Genomic DNA, 14,452 nt, shown 5'->3' on the forward strand with positions numbered 1-14,452 from the left:
TAGAGCAGCCACGGGAAGGAGGGCAGCATTTATAAGTGCATGGCCCTGGTTCTGCCATCTTGCAGCATTAGTGCTCTTCCCTTCGAATTGCTGCATGGCTTACTTTTTTACTTTCCTGGGATTCTGTCACTTGTCTCTTTAGCAGTGAGTCCCTCCCCGAGGATCCTATTTAAAAGAGCACCCATCTCCTTCTCTGCATTTCCTGTTCCCTTTCTTAATGGCATTTTTGTCGTATTGCACTCTAGTTCAATGTCAAACTCCAGTACGCTCTGTAATTCAGCACTTTTCCTCTTTCTCCCTTAGACTGTAAGATCCCTGATGGAAGGGATTGAGGTCTGTTTGCATGGTTGTGTGTTCAGCGCAAGTAGTGTCTTCCACATAGCAGTCACTCAGTAAATAGTTGTTGAATCAATACTGAATACAGACTAGTAGAACCTTTCTGGGGACTAGTTGAGGACTTAGAATGACGGAGACCTTATGTTCCTTATTAGTTTCTGACATTCCAGGCAGTTTGGGGTTGTAGCTGTTAAACAGTTTACTAGAACTATAAGGGCAAATGGGCTTCTTCATCTTCGGTTGGATTCCAACTACAAATATATTTGAAAAAAGAGTGGAGTTCCTTCTGCATGCCAGATAATGTAGGCAATAGAGTAAATGTTGTTGAATGAAGGAATTCTTCAAAGTTGAGAGAGCACAATGGATTTAAAAATCCTTATATAGATGATTAAAAATGTGGCAAATCTCTAAGTATAAGATTTCTTAAATGGAAAAAGAAAATTGCAAATGAAAGTTAGGGTATAATCTTATTTGTATTTTTTGAAAAAAGATGTACATAAAATGCATAGAATCTGCATTTTACACAGTGGTACTGAGGGGTGATGAGTGGGAGGTTTTATTTTATGCCATTCTATATTGATTGGCTATTTTAAAAAAAAGATTCTATTTTATTTTTATTTACTTATTTATTTAGAAAAGATTTATTTATTCTATAGAGAAAGTGGGAGGAGGGTGAGAGAATCTCAAGCAGACTCCCTGCTGAGCACTGAGCCTGATGCAGGGCTTGATTTCACAATCCTGAGATCATGACCTGAGCTGAAACCAAGGGTCATATGCTTAACCAACTGCACCACCTGCATGCCCATTGATTTTATTGTAAATGTGTACAAAGAATTTCATGTAGAATTAAGGTCAGTAAAATTCATGTACACAAATATTAAAGAGGTTTCATACTTCTTGTCAAGTCATACTTCTAGTTCATAACTATACTTAGGACCCAGAAGCTGAGCATAGGCGATGTCCTTTGGAGTTCTAAGCATAGGAGTCAGGGAGACTCAGACTCATAGGAGTCAAGGGGAGTCAGCTGGAAAAGGTGAGGCTCCAGTACAGCTTCAAGGGAAGGCACAGAGATTTTTTTCTTCCTTATTTGATTCTTTGTTGTGACATTTCTGTTTGGAAGGAGCAGGATTTGATTGTCTCAAATACTACTTCATCAGTTTGGCAGTTTTATATATTGTCCTGTAAGATAGACTGTTTCTCTGCCATTCACTTCTTGTTCAGCTTGTTTTTGAAATCTTGTGAGATTTCAGGATTTTCTATTAGCAATTACAGCTATTTTAAGAATGCTTTTTAAAGTCCTAATAGAAGAGGAGATTCTAGCAAAAAGAAAAATATACGCAGCAGGAAAAGATCAGGATTGTGTTTACATTGAACAATGTGGAGGGTAGTAATACATTTTTATATTATTCTCATGGAAATGAGCTTAAGGGAACAGATAATACAGAATTTGGGGGCTTCTATATTTTGTCCTTTTTTTTTTTTTTTAAAAAAAAAAGAAACCATATCTTACTAGGCAGAAAACAGAAATCACTTCACTTGGACAAAATGTATCTTAAAACTTTTTAAGTTTTACTTTTTTTCTCCTGAAACCAAATGGCATGATTAAAAAAAAATGAATGAATATTTAATTTTTCAATTAGCAGACAAACATTTTTAAAGTGCTGGATTTTTGTTGTTGTTGTTGTTGTTGTTTTTCTTTTGCCAGGGACTATGCTTAAATACTGAGATTAAGAAAGACTCCTCTTTTGCTCTCTGGTTGAATGAAGATGACTGAGACACATGCACACACTCACTTGCGCAAAGGGATTTACAAATAGAGGTTTATATGTGGCACATGGAAGTGATTAATTCCATCTGGAGAAATCAGAAAACAGTAGTAGTTGCAAACATTTGTTGAATATTGTATGATAGCTACCATTGAAAACTCTTTCATACATTAACTAATGAAATTATACCAACATTCCATGGGATTTGTCCTGTTATCCCCATTTTATAGATAGGAAGCTCGTTCAAGGTTATGTAGTTTGCAAGTGGCTGAGTGTGGCAGGCTGGTTCTGGAGCCTTTGTTTCTAAAGATTATATACTATATACTTTATTATATTACTATACTATTACCATACTAAGTACTACTGCCTTTCTTTCATGGTGGGGGAGTTAACAATTGGTCTAAGTAAGACTTGGAGCAGGTAAGTCCATTCAGAAAGTGAAGAGAATGGGGGCAGAGTTGTTCAGTTAGTAGTTGGAGAGGTCTGGTTCTCAGGTGAAAGTAACTTTTGGAACTGACATTTTAAGTTCAGTGGTGATCCTAGAATTTGCCATACTAATGGCTTGATAAGATACAAAAGAGTTAAAAGTTTGGTGATAACTCCTTCAAGAAACTTCATGTATTGGGAGGAAGAAAGATGCAGAGATCGGTACAAGGTTTAGGGTCAGCTTTAAGGTGGGCAAGGTTTGAATATATTTGGAGGCTGAGGAGAGGAAAGCTATCAAACAGAGACTGAGGATGTAGAGAGGGGTCTGATGGACAGAGCATCGTGTAGGAGGAATGGGATTAAGACTTTTCTGGGGCTGAGGGTCATGGACAGGAAGAAGTTTGCTGGTCTCCTAGGTGAGAGAGAGGCAATAATGGCTATAAGCGTGGTTCGGTTTAGGGGTGAGATGTTGGCTACTGGCAAATCTCTAACTAATGGTATGTATATTTTCTCATACTGTTGAGAGGGAGGGAACGGTGTAGGACAGGAGGATAGTGGTGAGTATGGGTGCCTGGGGAATGGCAGAGAGACTAGACCAGAATTGCTTGAAGGCTTTGCAGGATTGTATAATTTTCTCTAGCAGTACTGAATTACCTTAGTCTGGGAGTAGAGATGGTGACTTGTTGGCTTGATTGAAGACTGATTTTTTTAGAAAAAAAATTGTTGAGTAATTTTATACATGAGAGTAGTAGGACACATGTGAGTAAAGATAATGAAGTGATATGATTTACTTTGTTTAACTGAGGGCAATACTTATATCATTTGCCAGTGTTGCTCTCACTGTACACTTTGAAAGTGATTTCTGGGATGGTATTTGGACCACTTCATTATGTATAATAGGTGCAAATACAGTTTTAGAACCAGGATTTTTTTTTAAATTTTATTTATTTATCTGGGAGATCACAAGTAGGCAGAGAAGCAAGCAGAGAGAGAGAGGAGGAAGCAGGCTCCCCGATGAGCAGAGAGCCCGATGCAGGGCTCGATCCCAGGACCCTGGGATCATGGCCTGAGCCGAAGGCAGAGGCTTTAACCCACTGAGCCACCCAGGCATCCCTAGAACCAGATCTTTAACATGCACATTTATAATGTGAATCCGGAAGCTCTGTGACAGTGAATAATCCATATTTGAAATGTATCGTGTATTTCTTTTTTTTTTTTTTTTTAAAGATTTTATTTATTTATTTGACAGACAGAGATCACAAGTAGGCAGAGAGGCAGGCAGAGAGAAAGAGAGAGAGGGAAGCAGGCTCCCTGCTGAGCAGAGAGCCCGATGCGGGACTCGATCCCAGGACCCTGAGATCATGACCTGAGCCGAAGGCAGCGGCTTAACCCACTGAGCCACCCAGGCGCCCTGTATCGTGTATTTCAATGTAATGTAGTAAAATGGACAGAGAAGAGAAAAGCTTCCAGTGAACGAAGATATTTTTGTGTTGAGAGGAAATTGATGATAAATGGAAGAGGAGAGAGTGTCATAGGTTGCATTTTTATTCATTATATGTAGAAACCTTGCGGGGCTATCTCTCTAAACAAGAAAAAATGGAATTCCACTTTCACAAAGGATTACTACCTGCTGATTTAATTGGAAAAATAACATTCTTTTTTCCATAATGTAAGATTGTTTTAGAGCTGAAAATTCACTTTTTTTGGGTCATTTTTGCTAATGTTTTGAGTTTTTAGACAAGTTATATTACTGGATACATAATGCTTTTGGGCATCTATGTTTACTAGTTTCTCTAAGATAACCTTTTTTTTTTCCAATTTATTTATTTTCAGAAAAACAGTATTCATTATTTTTTCACCACACCCAGTGCTCCATGCAAGCTGTGCCCTCTATAATACCCACCACCTGGTACCCCAACCTCCCACCCCCCCGCCACTTCAAACCCCTCAGATTGTTTTTCAGAGTCCATAGTCTCTCATTAAGATAACCTTTTCTTGATAACTTTTGATAATTCCACCAAATGTACTTATATCATTGTGTTTTTGTAATTGAGTGCCTAGAGTTGCCTTGAATTGTTATGTATTAATGAACTTTGAGTTAAAACACAGAACTTAGTAGCATCGTATACATTAGGTGTTGTGAATTTTTATAACATTCTTTTTTTTTTTTTTTAGAAAATTTATTTTTATTTTTATTTTTTTTATTTTTTTTAAAGATTTTATTTATTCATTTGTCAGAGAGAGAGCAAGCACAGGCAGACAGAGAGGCAGGCAGAGGCAGAGGGAGAAGCAGGCTCCCTGCCGAGCAAGGAGCCCCATGTGGGACTCGATCCCAGGACGCTGGGATCACAACCCAAGCCGAAGGCAGCTGCTTAACCAACTGAGCCACCCAGGCGTCCCTATAACATTCTTGATTATCTCCCTCCCTACTTACTTTCTTTCTCTCCTCTCCTCTGTTCTCTTCTTTTCTTCTTTCTTTTCCTTCCTTCCTTTTCATTTTATTTTTTAGATTAAATTAAATTTTATTTTCGTTTCCAGGCTAGAGTCTGAAAATCCCACTTGTCTCTGTTCTTACAGATGTTAGGCTCATGGTAAACATTTAGAGAAGAGCCCAGGCCAGGTGTTGCTATTAGCTTTGCTAAAATGGAGGTGTCCTCATTATTCCTGGGAATATTATTCCTGTTTATTTCAAGTTCCAGATTTAGCCACAGTTTCCCTAGAATGGTACTATTGAACTACTAGTTGTTAAAAATTATAGAGCAAAGATCTTTTTCAAATATTTAATTAGATTTCCTATATGCTGTAATATATATATTTCTAAATTCCTATTTATTGAATTTCTACAAAATGTCTGGCTGATGCCAAATGAATTACTTTACTTAATCCTAACAGTACCCCTTTGGGATATTTGGGGGGGCATCACCCCCAAATACACAAAAAAAATTGAGTATAGGAAAGGATCAGTGACTCACCTCAGACCATTTAAATACAGACTCATCTCAAAGCATACAGTTTTATCTTTTTAATTTTATTGTCATTCTTTGATATTTCTGCAGTTATGGAGAGCAGTATTATCTCTGTAGTGCCTCTCTTCAGGACTAAGTGAAACATTGCAAGATGATAACATTTGTCAAGCCATTATCAAGGATATAGTTACTTTGTTCCTTGATTTCCCTGTATGTTAAGTAGTCTTGAACTATATAGGTTTAATTTGACAGAGAAAGTCAACTGCATTTCTAAGAGGTGGAGAGGAGAATAAAAATGGAGGTTGATTTTGAAAAAGTAGCAGGAACTTTTGGAATGTCTTACGATAAGAAACTCGGTAAAAAATCCAGACTTTTTGTATATGCATGATCTCATGTCTTTAAATATTTTCCAATTTTAAAAACCTTGTGCTTCTTCTTGCATAGAGTTCTCAGTATGTGCAGTGTGTTGCTGGGTGTCTGCAGTTGATGCTTCGGGTCAATGAGTACCGCTTTGCCTGGGTAGAAGCAGATGGGGTAAACTGGTGAGTGCCCTTTTACTTTTAATGTAGAATAACATTTGGATGCATCTCTCCTTGACATTTTCAAGGAAGTTAATACATTTAATCATCTAAAATATATATATTTTTTCATGTCTGTTTAACAGTAGATTATGCTAACCTTCATGGAAGTCAGTAACTACTAAATGGAATGTTTCCCCTTAACCTCACTTGGCCTGTGCTATTTAAGAGTTTAAGAACTCTTAACGCTTGATAGAACACATTCTAGGTATTCAGAATAGAACAATAATTATAAAAGTATCTTGTAGGGGCGCCTGGGTGGCTCAGTGGGTTAAAGCTTCTGCCTTCGGCTCAGGTTATGATCTCAGGGTCCTGGGATCAAGCCCCGTGTCGGGCTCTCTGCTTAGTAGGGAGCCTGCTTCCCTTCCCCTCTCTCTGCCTACTTGTGATCTCTGTCTGTCAAATGAATAAATAAAATCTTAAAAAAAAAGTGTCTTGTGGTAAATGTAGGCAGAAATCAGTAAGATCTTATCCACAAGAATAAATATAATCCATTCTTCATAATGTAATTAGACCATTCTCTGTAGTGTCCTAATTTGCAGGTTCAGAAACTTTGAGGAGCTACCCTCTGAGGTCAGCAAATGTACTTATAGAACAAACAACTCCCCCCTCCCCAAACAAACAAAATTCATTTTACCAAAAAGCCAACTTACTTATTCATAATGAGAGATCTTTCTACTCTTAAACCAAATAGTCTTTTTGGTTATGAAGACATTGTTTATCTGTTGGAAAACCTATACAGGAAATTAGTTTGTCAACAGAAGGTTGCTTGGTGAGCCAGATTGAAGACCCCTGATTCTGTGTTATCAGACTCTACTAGGCTGATTCCTCCATCTCCAGTGTAGGGATACACCTGCCAGAGGGATTTCCTCAGCCAGTATTTGCATGCAACTTCCTCAGCTGGGTTACTTCTGCAAATGGCTTTTCTTATGACTTTCATAGAATTGTAATGAAATACTCAATTACTATTGACTCAGTAAATTAGTAATGTTTTATTTCTTATGCAAAATTTCAATCTGTTTATATTTACTTAACCTTTAGTATGTCAGGAAAAATAGTCATGACAATTTGCCACATGGATCTTTTGGAAAACATATATTTGGCCATTTTATGTATAATTAACAGAATTATGAAAAAAGAAATAGTGAAAACAACCACTAGAAATTCCTATAAGAATATTTAATGGTAAGGGCACCTGGGTGGCTTAATTGATGTATTTCAGCTCAGGTCATTATCTCAGGGTTATGAGATTGAGTCCTGTGTCAGGCTCTATGTTCAGCAGGGAGTCTGCTTGAGATTCTCTCCATCTCTCTCTCCCCCATCTTCCACTCCCCCCAACTCGCATGTACACTCTCTCTCTCAAATAAAAATTTTTTCATGGTAAATATTTCTGTAGTAAGTGAATTTTGGTGCACAAACATCCTGAAGGATGAAGGAAAACCATCATATGTCCTTTTAGCAAAATGGAATGGTCCAGGTTCTTTTTGCAAAATATTGTGTTGAAGGCTTTCATGTTGAACAGCTAAATAAGTGAGAATACTGTATTTCCTTTTTTTTTTGTCCTTAGAGATATATTTTCACTTACTGATTCTTGAATTTGGCAAAGTGCATTTATGATAGAGTCATCTGAAGACTCAAAGTTTGAGATTTCACTTATATGACCAATTTCATCATCATTTTTTAGAACAGAATGCTGTATCTCTCTTTGCTTTCATCTTCTGATTCTTCTAATAATTATGAAGTGCCTTCCTCAGGTAATTGCCATTATGGATGGAAAATAAAAAGTTCTGAATTCTTTGAATTTCTGTGTTCGCACAGTGTCAGAAGACTCAGCATAAGGACTCATGGGACTCAGCATGTAATCATTCTCATGGCTGGGATTTATTTCAGAGACACAGTAGATCTGCAGGAATCCATGTTAGGCTTCCTTACGTTGTATCCCTCCTGTGGGGGTCACACAATGTACTTTTCCACCAGCAGCGAGAATGTAGCAACATTTGTGTAATTTTTTTTTCTGCTCAGGCATCTCCCTGGAGATCCAGCACCCATGATTTTTACTGGAAGTTTGTCAGGTAGGCACCCTTTGCCTCTCATACAGGAGAATTCCAGACTCCAGAAGGATAGCAGGTGTTCAGTATAAACATAAGCATATTGTTTGAGCAGACAGTATAGATACAGTGAGCCACCTTTATCATTTAGGGAAAGTTTTATATCAGTATAGGGGACTGTTTACTGCTCAGAAACTCAGAAGCCAGCCAAAGGTTCACTTTGTAGGCAGACTTCTAAGAATAGTGGTTTCAGGACTGAATTATGTTAATTTTTTATTGCACAGAAATCTAAAGGTAGACTACAGAGTTGATGTTTCCAGCTTTTTTACCTTTTTTTAATAATGATGCACTGCTCGCTTCAGCAGCACATACTCTAAAAATGGAACAATACAGAGAAAAATAGCATGATCCTTACGCAAGGATGACATGCAAATTTGTAAAAATGATGCATATTTTGGGCAGTACAATAAGAAAGGGTAATTATATGTTTCATTATTATATCATCTTCCTAGATGATTCCACCATTCTCCAGTTTTCTTATAATTTTAGTCTTTAATTTTTTTAGCATAGTTGGGAATAAGGAATGTATACTGATGAAATACTATCTTGGATAATGAAGTAGCATAATTCTTCAAATTATGGATAATATAAAATCACTGAAATCCCATAGTATATCTTAGGTTTATGAATGGATCCAATAGACCTGTATAGTAATTGCAAAATAAATTGAATTTCATTCTGTTACACAAAAGATACACTTTATTTTGTTCTTTGGAAGACCTGTAAAGAGAATAAAAGTCATGAACCAGCAATTTCTACAAACACTTGGAATTGGTCAAAAAATAAACTCAAATACTAAAATTTGGTCCAGTGGACCCTAATGGTATACTAAAGTTAACCAAATGCAGCTCTTCTAGTTACTGGCACTTAGTATTTTGGAGGACAGGAAGCAGTATTAACTGTTCAGTTTAGCAACAAGAGCAGGGACAAATGTAGTTTAGAATACTCCATGTTCAACCTATACATTTCAATATACTAATGACTGCTAATTAGATTAACAGTGATAAAAAAAATTAGAGACCTTTAGGTTGAGAGCAGGCATAAATAAAGGTATGGTAACTTACTGTTAGTGTCACAATCAAAAAGCTCATTTAATATTTTCATTTTTGAAGAAACAAAACGTGTCCTTTCTCTTTGTCCATTTCTTTTGTTTAGGATTGAAAGTTTCCTTTGTTTCTTTCTTTTTGGTATTCCTCAAATCACAAGCAGGAATCATGTGAGGAGGAAAAAACTCAAGTATAGGCTTTTTGAAGAGAATGGAACTGCTATTTTAATACCCAACTTTTGTAGCAACATGGACGGGACTGGAAGAGATTATGCTGAGTGAAATAAGCATAACAAATAGCATGGAGGACATGGGGAGTTAGAGAGGAGAAGAGAGTTGGGGGAAATTGGAAGGGGAGGTGAACCATGAGAGACTATGGACTCTGAAAAACAATCTGAGGGGTTTGAAGTGGTGGGGGGCGTGGGAGGTTGGGGTACCAGGTGGTGGGTATTATAGAGGGCACGGCTTGCATGGAGCACTGGGTGTGGTGAAAAAATAATGAATAATGTTTTTCTGAAAATAAATAAATTGAAAAAAAAATAAATTAAAAAAATGTGCCTACAAATTGACCTAGAAATTCAGTGAGTTGATCCAAAGGAAATAATTAGAGGTGTGCACCAAGATCTAGTAATAAAGACTAGCCAAGTTGTTTAAAAACAAAACAAAACAAAAGACACTCTAGAACATTTTTAGGTAACTTTTTTTTTTTTTTTTTTTGTTAAAAAATCTGTTATGTGGGGTCACCTAGGTGGCTCAGTTGGATGAGCATCTGACTCTTGATTTCAGCTCAGGTTGTGATCTCAGGGTCCTGGGATGGAGCAGGGAGTCTGCTTAAGATCCTTTCTTTGCTCCTTCCCCCATTTGTGCTTGCTCTCTCTCTCTCTCTCTCGCTAAATAAATAAAGTCTTAGGAAAAAAGCCTTTTATGTGAATGATAAAATACTATTTCTGAATGCTTATATACCTATATAACACCAAAAATTTACTTTGCATGGTCTTGCATATTGACCTTTCTAGAAAGTCTAAAAGTTAGCATTGATTCATTAAATACTGGTGCAAAGGAGGCTTTTCTGGGATAATTGCCTCCACAGATTCAATTGGGATTGGAGTATTTGGAAGTATAAAGTAAGTATATAATGTAAGTAGTATGTAAATGAAAGGTAAGATTTATTTTAAGCATCAAAATAATAGGGGCGCCTGGGTGGCTCAGTGGGTTAAAGCCTCTGCCTTTGGCTTGGGTCATGATCTCAGGGTCCTAGGATCGAGCCCCGCTTCGGGCTCTCTGCTCAGCGGGGAGCCTGCTTCCTCCTCTCTCTCTGCCTGCCTCTCTGCCTAATTGTAATCTCTGTCTGTCACATAAATAAATAAATAAAGTCTTAAAAAAAAGGCATCAAAATAATAAAAATACCATCATTAATAATATTGAGTGATACTGTGTGATGAGGTGCGAGGTACTCATAGGTTTGAAGAGCAGCAGTTAGCTAGAAGTGTATCAGTAAACCAGTAAATCAGGTATTTTGTCTCCCTATGCTCTTCATTGGTTTGGTTTTCTTTTTAAACCTCAATTAAAAACAAAATAGAACACTAATTATTTTGGCACATGGACCTTAGCCTTCTAATTTTGGATTTGACTATTTGTATTTTTTGAGCTCTCTGATTAATGTTGTACTGTATATTATAGGAAATACAAAGAAACATATGGTCCCTTTCCTTTAAAAAAATTATCATCTAGTTAGAAAGTATTATATAGCTAACAAAGGTAGCATTCAGGATTCTGTAGCATCATTTGGTAGCTTTTTCAATGATTAAAAATAACACTAAACTCATCAGTTTAAGAAGGATAGTGGAGACCTAAATGGGACTAGATACCGACTCATTCTTCAGGTCTCAGCTCAAGGGTTACTTCCTTTAAGAATCCTTCCCTCCCGGGGTGCCTGGGTGGCTCAGTGGGTTAGGCCGCTGCCTTCGGCTCAGGTCATGATCTCAGGGTCCTGGGATCGAGTCCCGCATCGGGCTCTCTGCTCAGCAGGGAGCCTGCTTCCTCCTCCTCTCTCTCTCTGCCTGCCTCTCTGCCTATTTGTGATCTCTCTCTGTCAAATAAATAATAAAATCTTTAAAAAAAAAAAATCCTTCCCTCCCACTCTGCTAGATTGTAAATTTCTTGAGAACATGGGCAGTGTCTGTTTTTGCTCATCATTATGTCCCCTGTGCCTTGCACTGTACCTGCCATACAGATCTTCAACAAATATTTGTTAAATTACTAAATTAGGTTTATCTTGGGCCTTTGTGTCCTTTGTATCCCCTTAGCGCATATTCATGATCCACTATCTTCAGAGTTAGGGTTCCTGCCCCTAGGGGAAACCCTTCCTTTTTCTGTTAACTAACAGAACAAGAGCAGAACAAGGAACTTTTATTTTGCTTCATTAGAGTTTTTCTTGTGGTTAATATTTGGGTATAGAAGACTTCCTTATTTTTTTAGTAGAGTCATATATATTGTAGACAAATTTTTAACTCTGAAGTTTCTCTGCAGTGTTCGTCATTGTTGACCGCAGCTTCCTTTGGAATCTTTCTGTTTTGGTTTTAGCAATAGTGTATTGATTCAGAGCTCTGTATAACCCCTCTGGACATTTACATGATTTGTTAACAGAGATAATTTAATATAAAGAACAGGTAACTAGGTATAAATTTGTTAACTAGGTTTCTGAAAACAAAAGTACTCTCAAGTGTCAAGAGAGGTAGCAAGTAGAGGTGCTTTTCCTATAGTTGGGGAGCAAAGGTAAGAGATTGGAATTACTAAAGTTTACCTGCTTCAAGACACGTGTATTCAATTGAGATTTAATCCAGGGCTTGTGTTCCTGAAGTCAGAGGAAGGGCCTCGACTGATGTTGCTCTCTCTGAGTGTGTGCAGTGAGGCTGTTCAGCCAGCGCTGTTGCAAACTGAATTCAGCTGCTGCCACGGGAAAGCAGTTGCTGCTGTGGAAGTGCAGGACTGTTGATGGAGTGATACCCACAGGAGCATGAAGCTGACAGACAAAGCCTCTTCTTCCTCTATCTTGGCAGTCAGCTTCTAGCTGCTTCTGTTGGCAGAGCCAGCTGGCAGAGCAGAACTGTGGCTTAAAGTCTCAGCCACAGTGTCACAAAGCGAAGTGTAGAAGGCTTACCTTAATAAGTGGAACAGTCAGAGAGCAAAAGGGAATTAGGTACTAGGGTATTAATAGTATAAAATGAGTTGATTTTACAGTTTTTGAAACACTGACATCAATGTTAAATAAAAGCAAGTCTTAAATAACAACCCCAAATAGAAAAGAGGTAAGGGAAAAATTAAGCCTGAGAAAATTAAGGGCGATTCAGTAGATTTATAACTGTATACAAATCACAAAAATGGAGAAATGGCACAAATACAAGCCTTCTGAATCGTTAATAGTTGTAGATTGTAAGATTAGATTTAAAAATCTATTTTTATTAATAGACTTTATTATTTTTATTTATTTTTAAAAATTCATTTATTTTATTAACATATAATATATTGTTTGTTTTAAGGGTACAGGTTTGTGATTCATCAGTCTTCTACAATACCCAGTGGTCCTCATAGCATATACCCTCCCCAGTGTCCCTCACCTAGTTACCCCATTCCCCCTGACCAGCCTGCCCTCCAGCAACCTTAAGTTTGTTTCCTAAGATTAAGAGTCTCTAGGGTTGACTGTGGATTCTGAGGAACTAACTGAGGATTTTGGAGGAGAAGGGGGTGAGAGGTTGGGTGAGCCTAGTGGTGGGTATTGTGGAGGGCATGTATTGCACGGAGTACTACGTGTGGTACATAAACAATGAATTCTGGAACACTGAAATAAAATAAAAAAAAAAAAATCTCTGGGCTCCTGGGTGGCTAAGTGGGTTAAAGCCTCTGCCTTCAGCTCAGGTCATGATCCCAGGGTCCTGGGATCGAGCCCCGCATCGGGCTCTCTGCTCAGAAGGGAGCCTGCTTCCTCCTCTCTCTCTGCCTGCTTCTCTGCCTACTTGTGATCTCTGTCTCTCAAATTAATAAATAAAAACTTAAAAAAAAATCTCTAGGCTTTGTCTCCCTCTCTGGTTTCATCTTGTTTCATTTTTTCTTTTCTTCCCTTTCATCCACCCTGTTTATTAAATTCCGCATATCAGTGAGAGCAATATAATAATTGTCTTTCTCCGACTGACTTATTTCACTTAGCATAATACCCTCTAGTTCCATCCATGTTGTTGCAAATGGCAAGATTTCATTTTTTTTGATGGCTACGTAATATTCCATGGTATATATCTATCACATCTTCTTTATCTGTTCACTGTTGATGGACATCTGGGCTCTTTGTATAGTTTGGCAATTGTAGACATTGCTGCTATAAAATTAGGGTACAGGTGCCCCTTCGGATCACTACATTTGTGTCTTTGAGTAAATACCCAGTAATGCAATTGCTGGGTCGTAGGGTAGCTCTATTAATAAACTTTTAATTTATTTTTTACTTTTTATTTACTTTTTACATTTTTAAATTTAATTTATTTATTTTTTTTAATTTGAGAGAGAGAATGAGAGAGAAAGAGAGCATGAGAAGGGGGAGGGTCAGAGGGAGAAGCAGACTCCCTGCTGAGCAGGGAGCTTGAGGAAGAACTTGATCCTGCAAGGATCATGACCTGAGCTGAAGGCAGTTGCTTAACCAACTGAGCCACCCAGGTGCTCTTACTAGACTTCTTAAAGAGAAGTTTTATGTTTAGAAATTGGAAGTCAGCATTCCCATGTATATTTATCCTCCCATAGTTCTCCTGTATTAACGTTTTACATTAGTATGGTACATTTCTTTCACTTAATGAGCCAGTATTGATACATTCTTATTAACTAAGGCCCATATTTACATTAGGATTCACTCTTTGTGTTGTGTTTTGAGTTCCCCATAACCCCTTTGGTCATTTTTTAGTGGTTTATCTTTTTTGTTTGAATGTAGGCATTCCCCAGGGAAATTTCCTTAGTCTTCTTCCTTGATGTAACCATTTCCATATGGCTTTCCCAGTTTCCTTATCAGTAAAACAGGAGGCTCATCTGGAAGCTTCTGAGGTTTTAACTCCCAGAGTTAAAGATTGGCTGTGTCCAGTTCAGATTCATGACAGGTTTTTCCCCAATCATCCCCTTTTCTCTGTGTGAGGTTCCTAAGTATTATTAAGTCTACAAATGATCCTCTTGGTTTACCAGACTCAAAATCTTG

The 14,452-nt window shown here is 37.6% G+C and overlaps 1 protein-coding gene and 1 non-coding gene across 4 annotated transcripts in view; both read left to right on the forward strand.

Annotated features, from left to right (window-relative positions):
* The window catches only part of ATP6V1H (ATPase H+ transporting V1 subunit H), a 152,798-nt gene that overhangs the window by 38,598 nt on the left and 99,748 nt on the right, over nucleotides 1-14,452 (forward strand). For all 3 annotated transcript variants that reach the window (XM_044245595.1, XM_044245596.1, XM_044245597.1), the window contains one exon: nucleotides 5,939-6,036. In XM_044245595.1, coding sequence (XP_044101530.1) covers nucleotides 5,939-6,036 — 98 coding nt within the window. The remainder of the gene's footprint in view (nucleotides 1-5,938; nucleotides 6,037-14,452) is intronic.
* On the forward strand, nucleotides 8,470-8,577 carry LOC122905731. The gene has a single exon (XR_006384421.1). It is a non-coding gene; the product is annotated as a U6 spliceosomal RNA (small nuclear RNA).

Source organism: Neovison vison, chromosome 4 (genome assembly GCF_020171115.1).
Source record: "Neovison vison isolate M4711 chromosome 4, ASM_NN_V1, whole genome shotgun sequence".
Taxonomy (NCBI): domain Eukaryota; kingdom Metazoa; phylum Chordata; class Mammalia; order Carnivora; family Mustelidae; genus Neogale; species Neogale vison.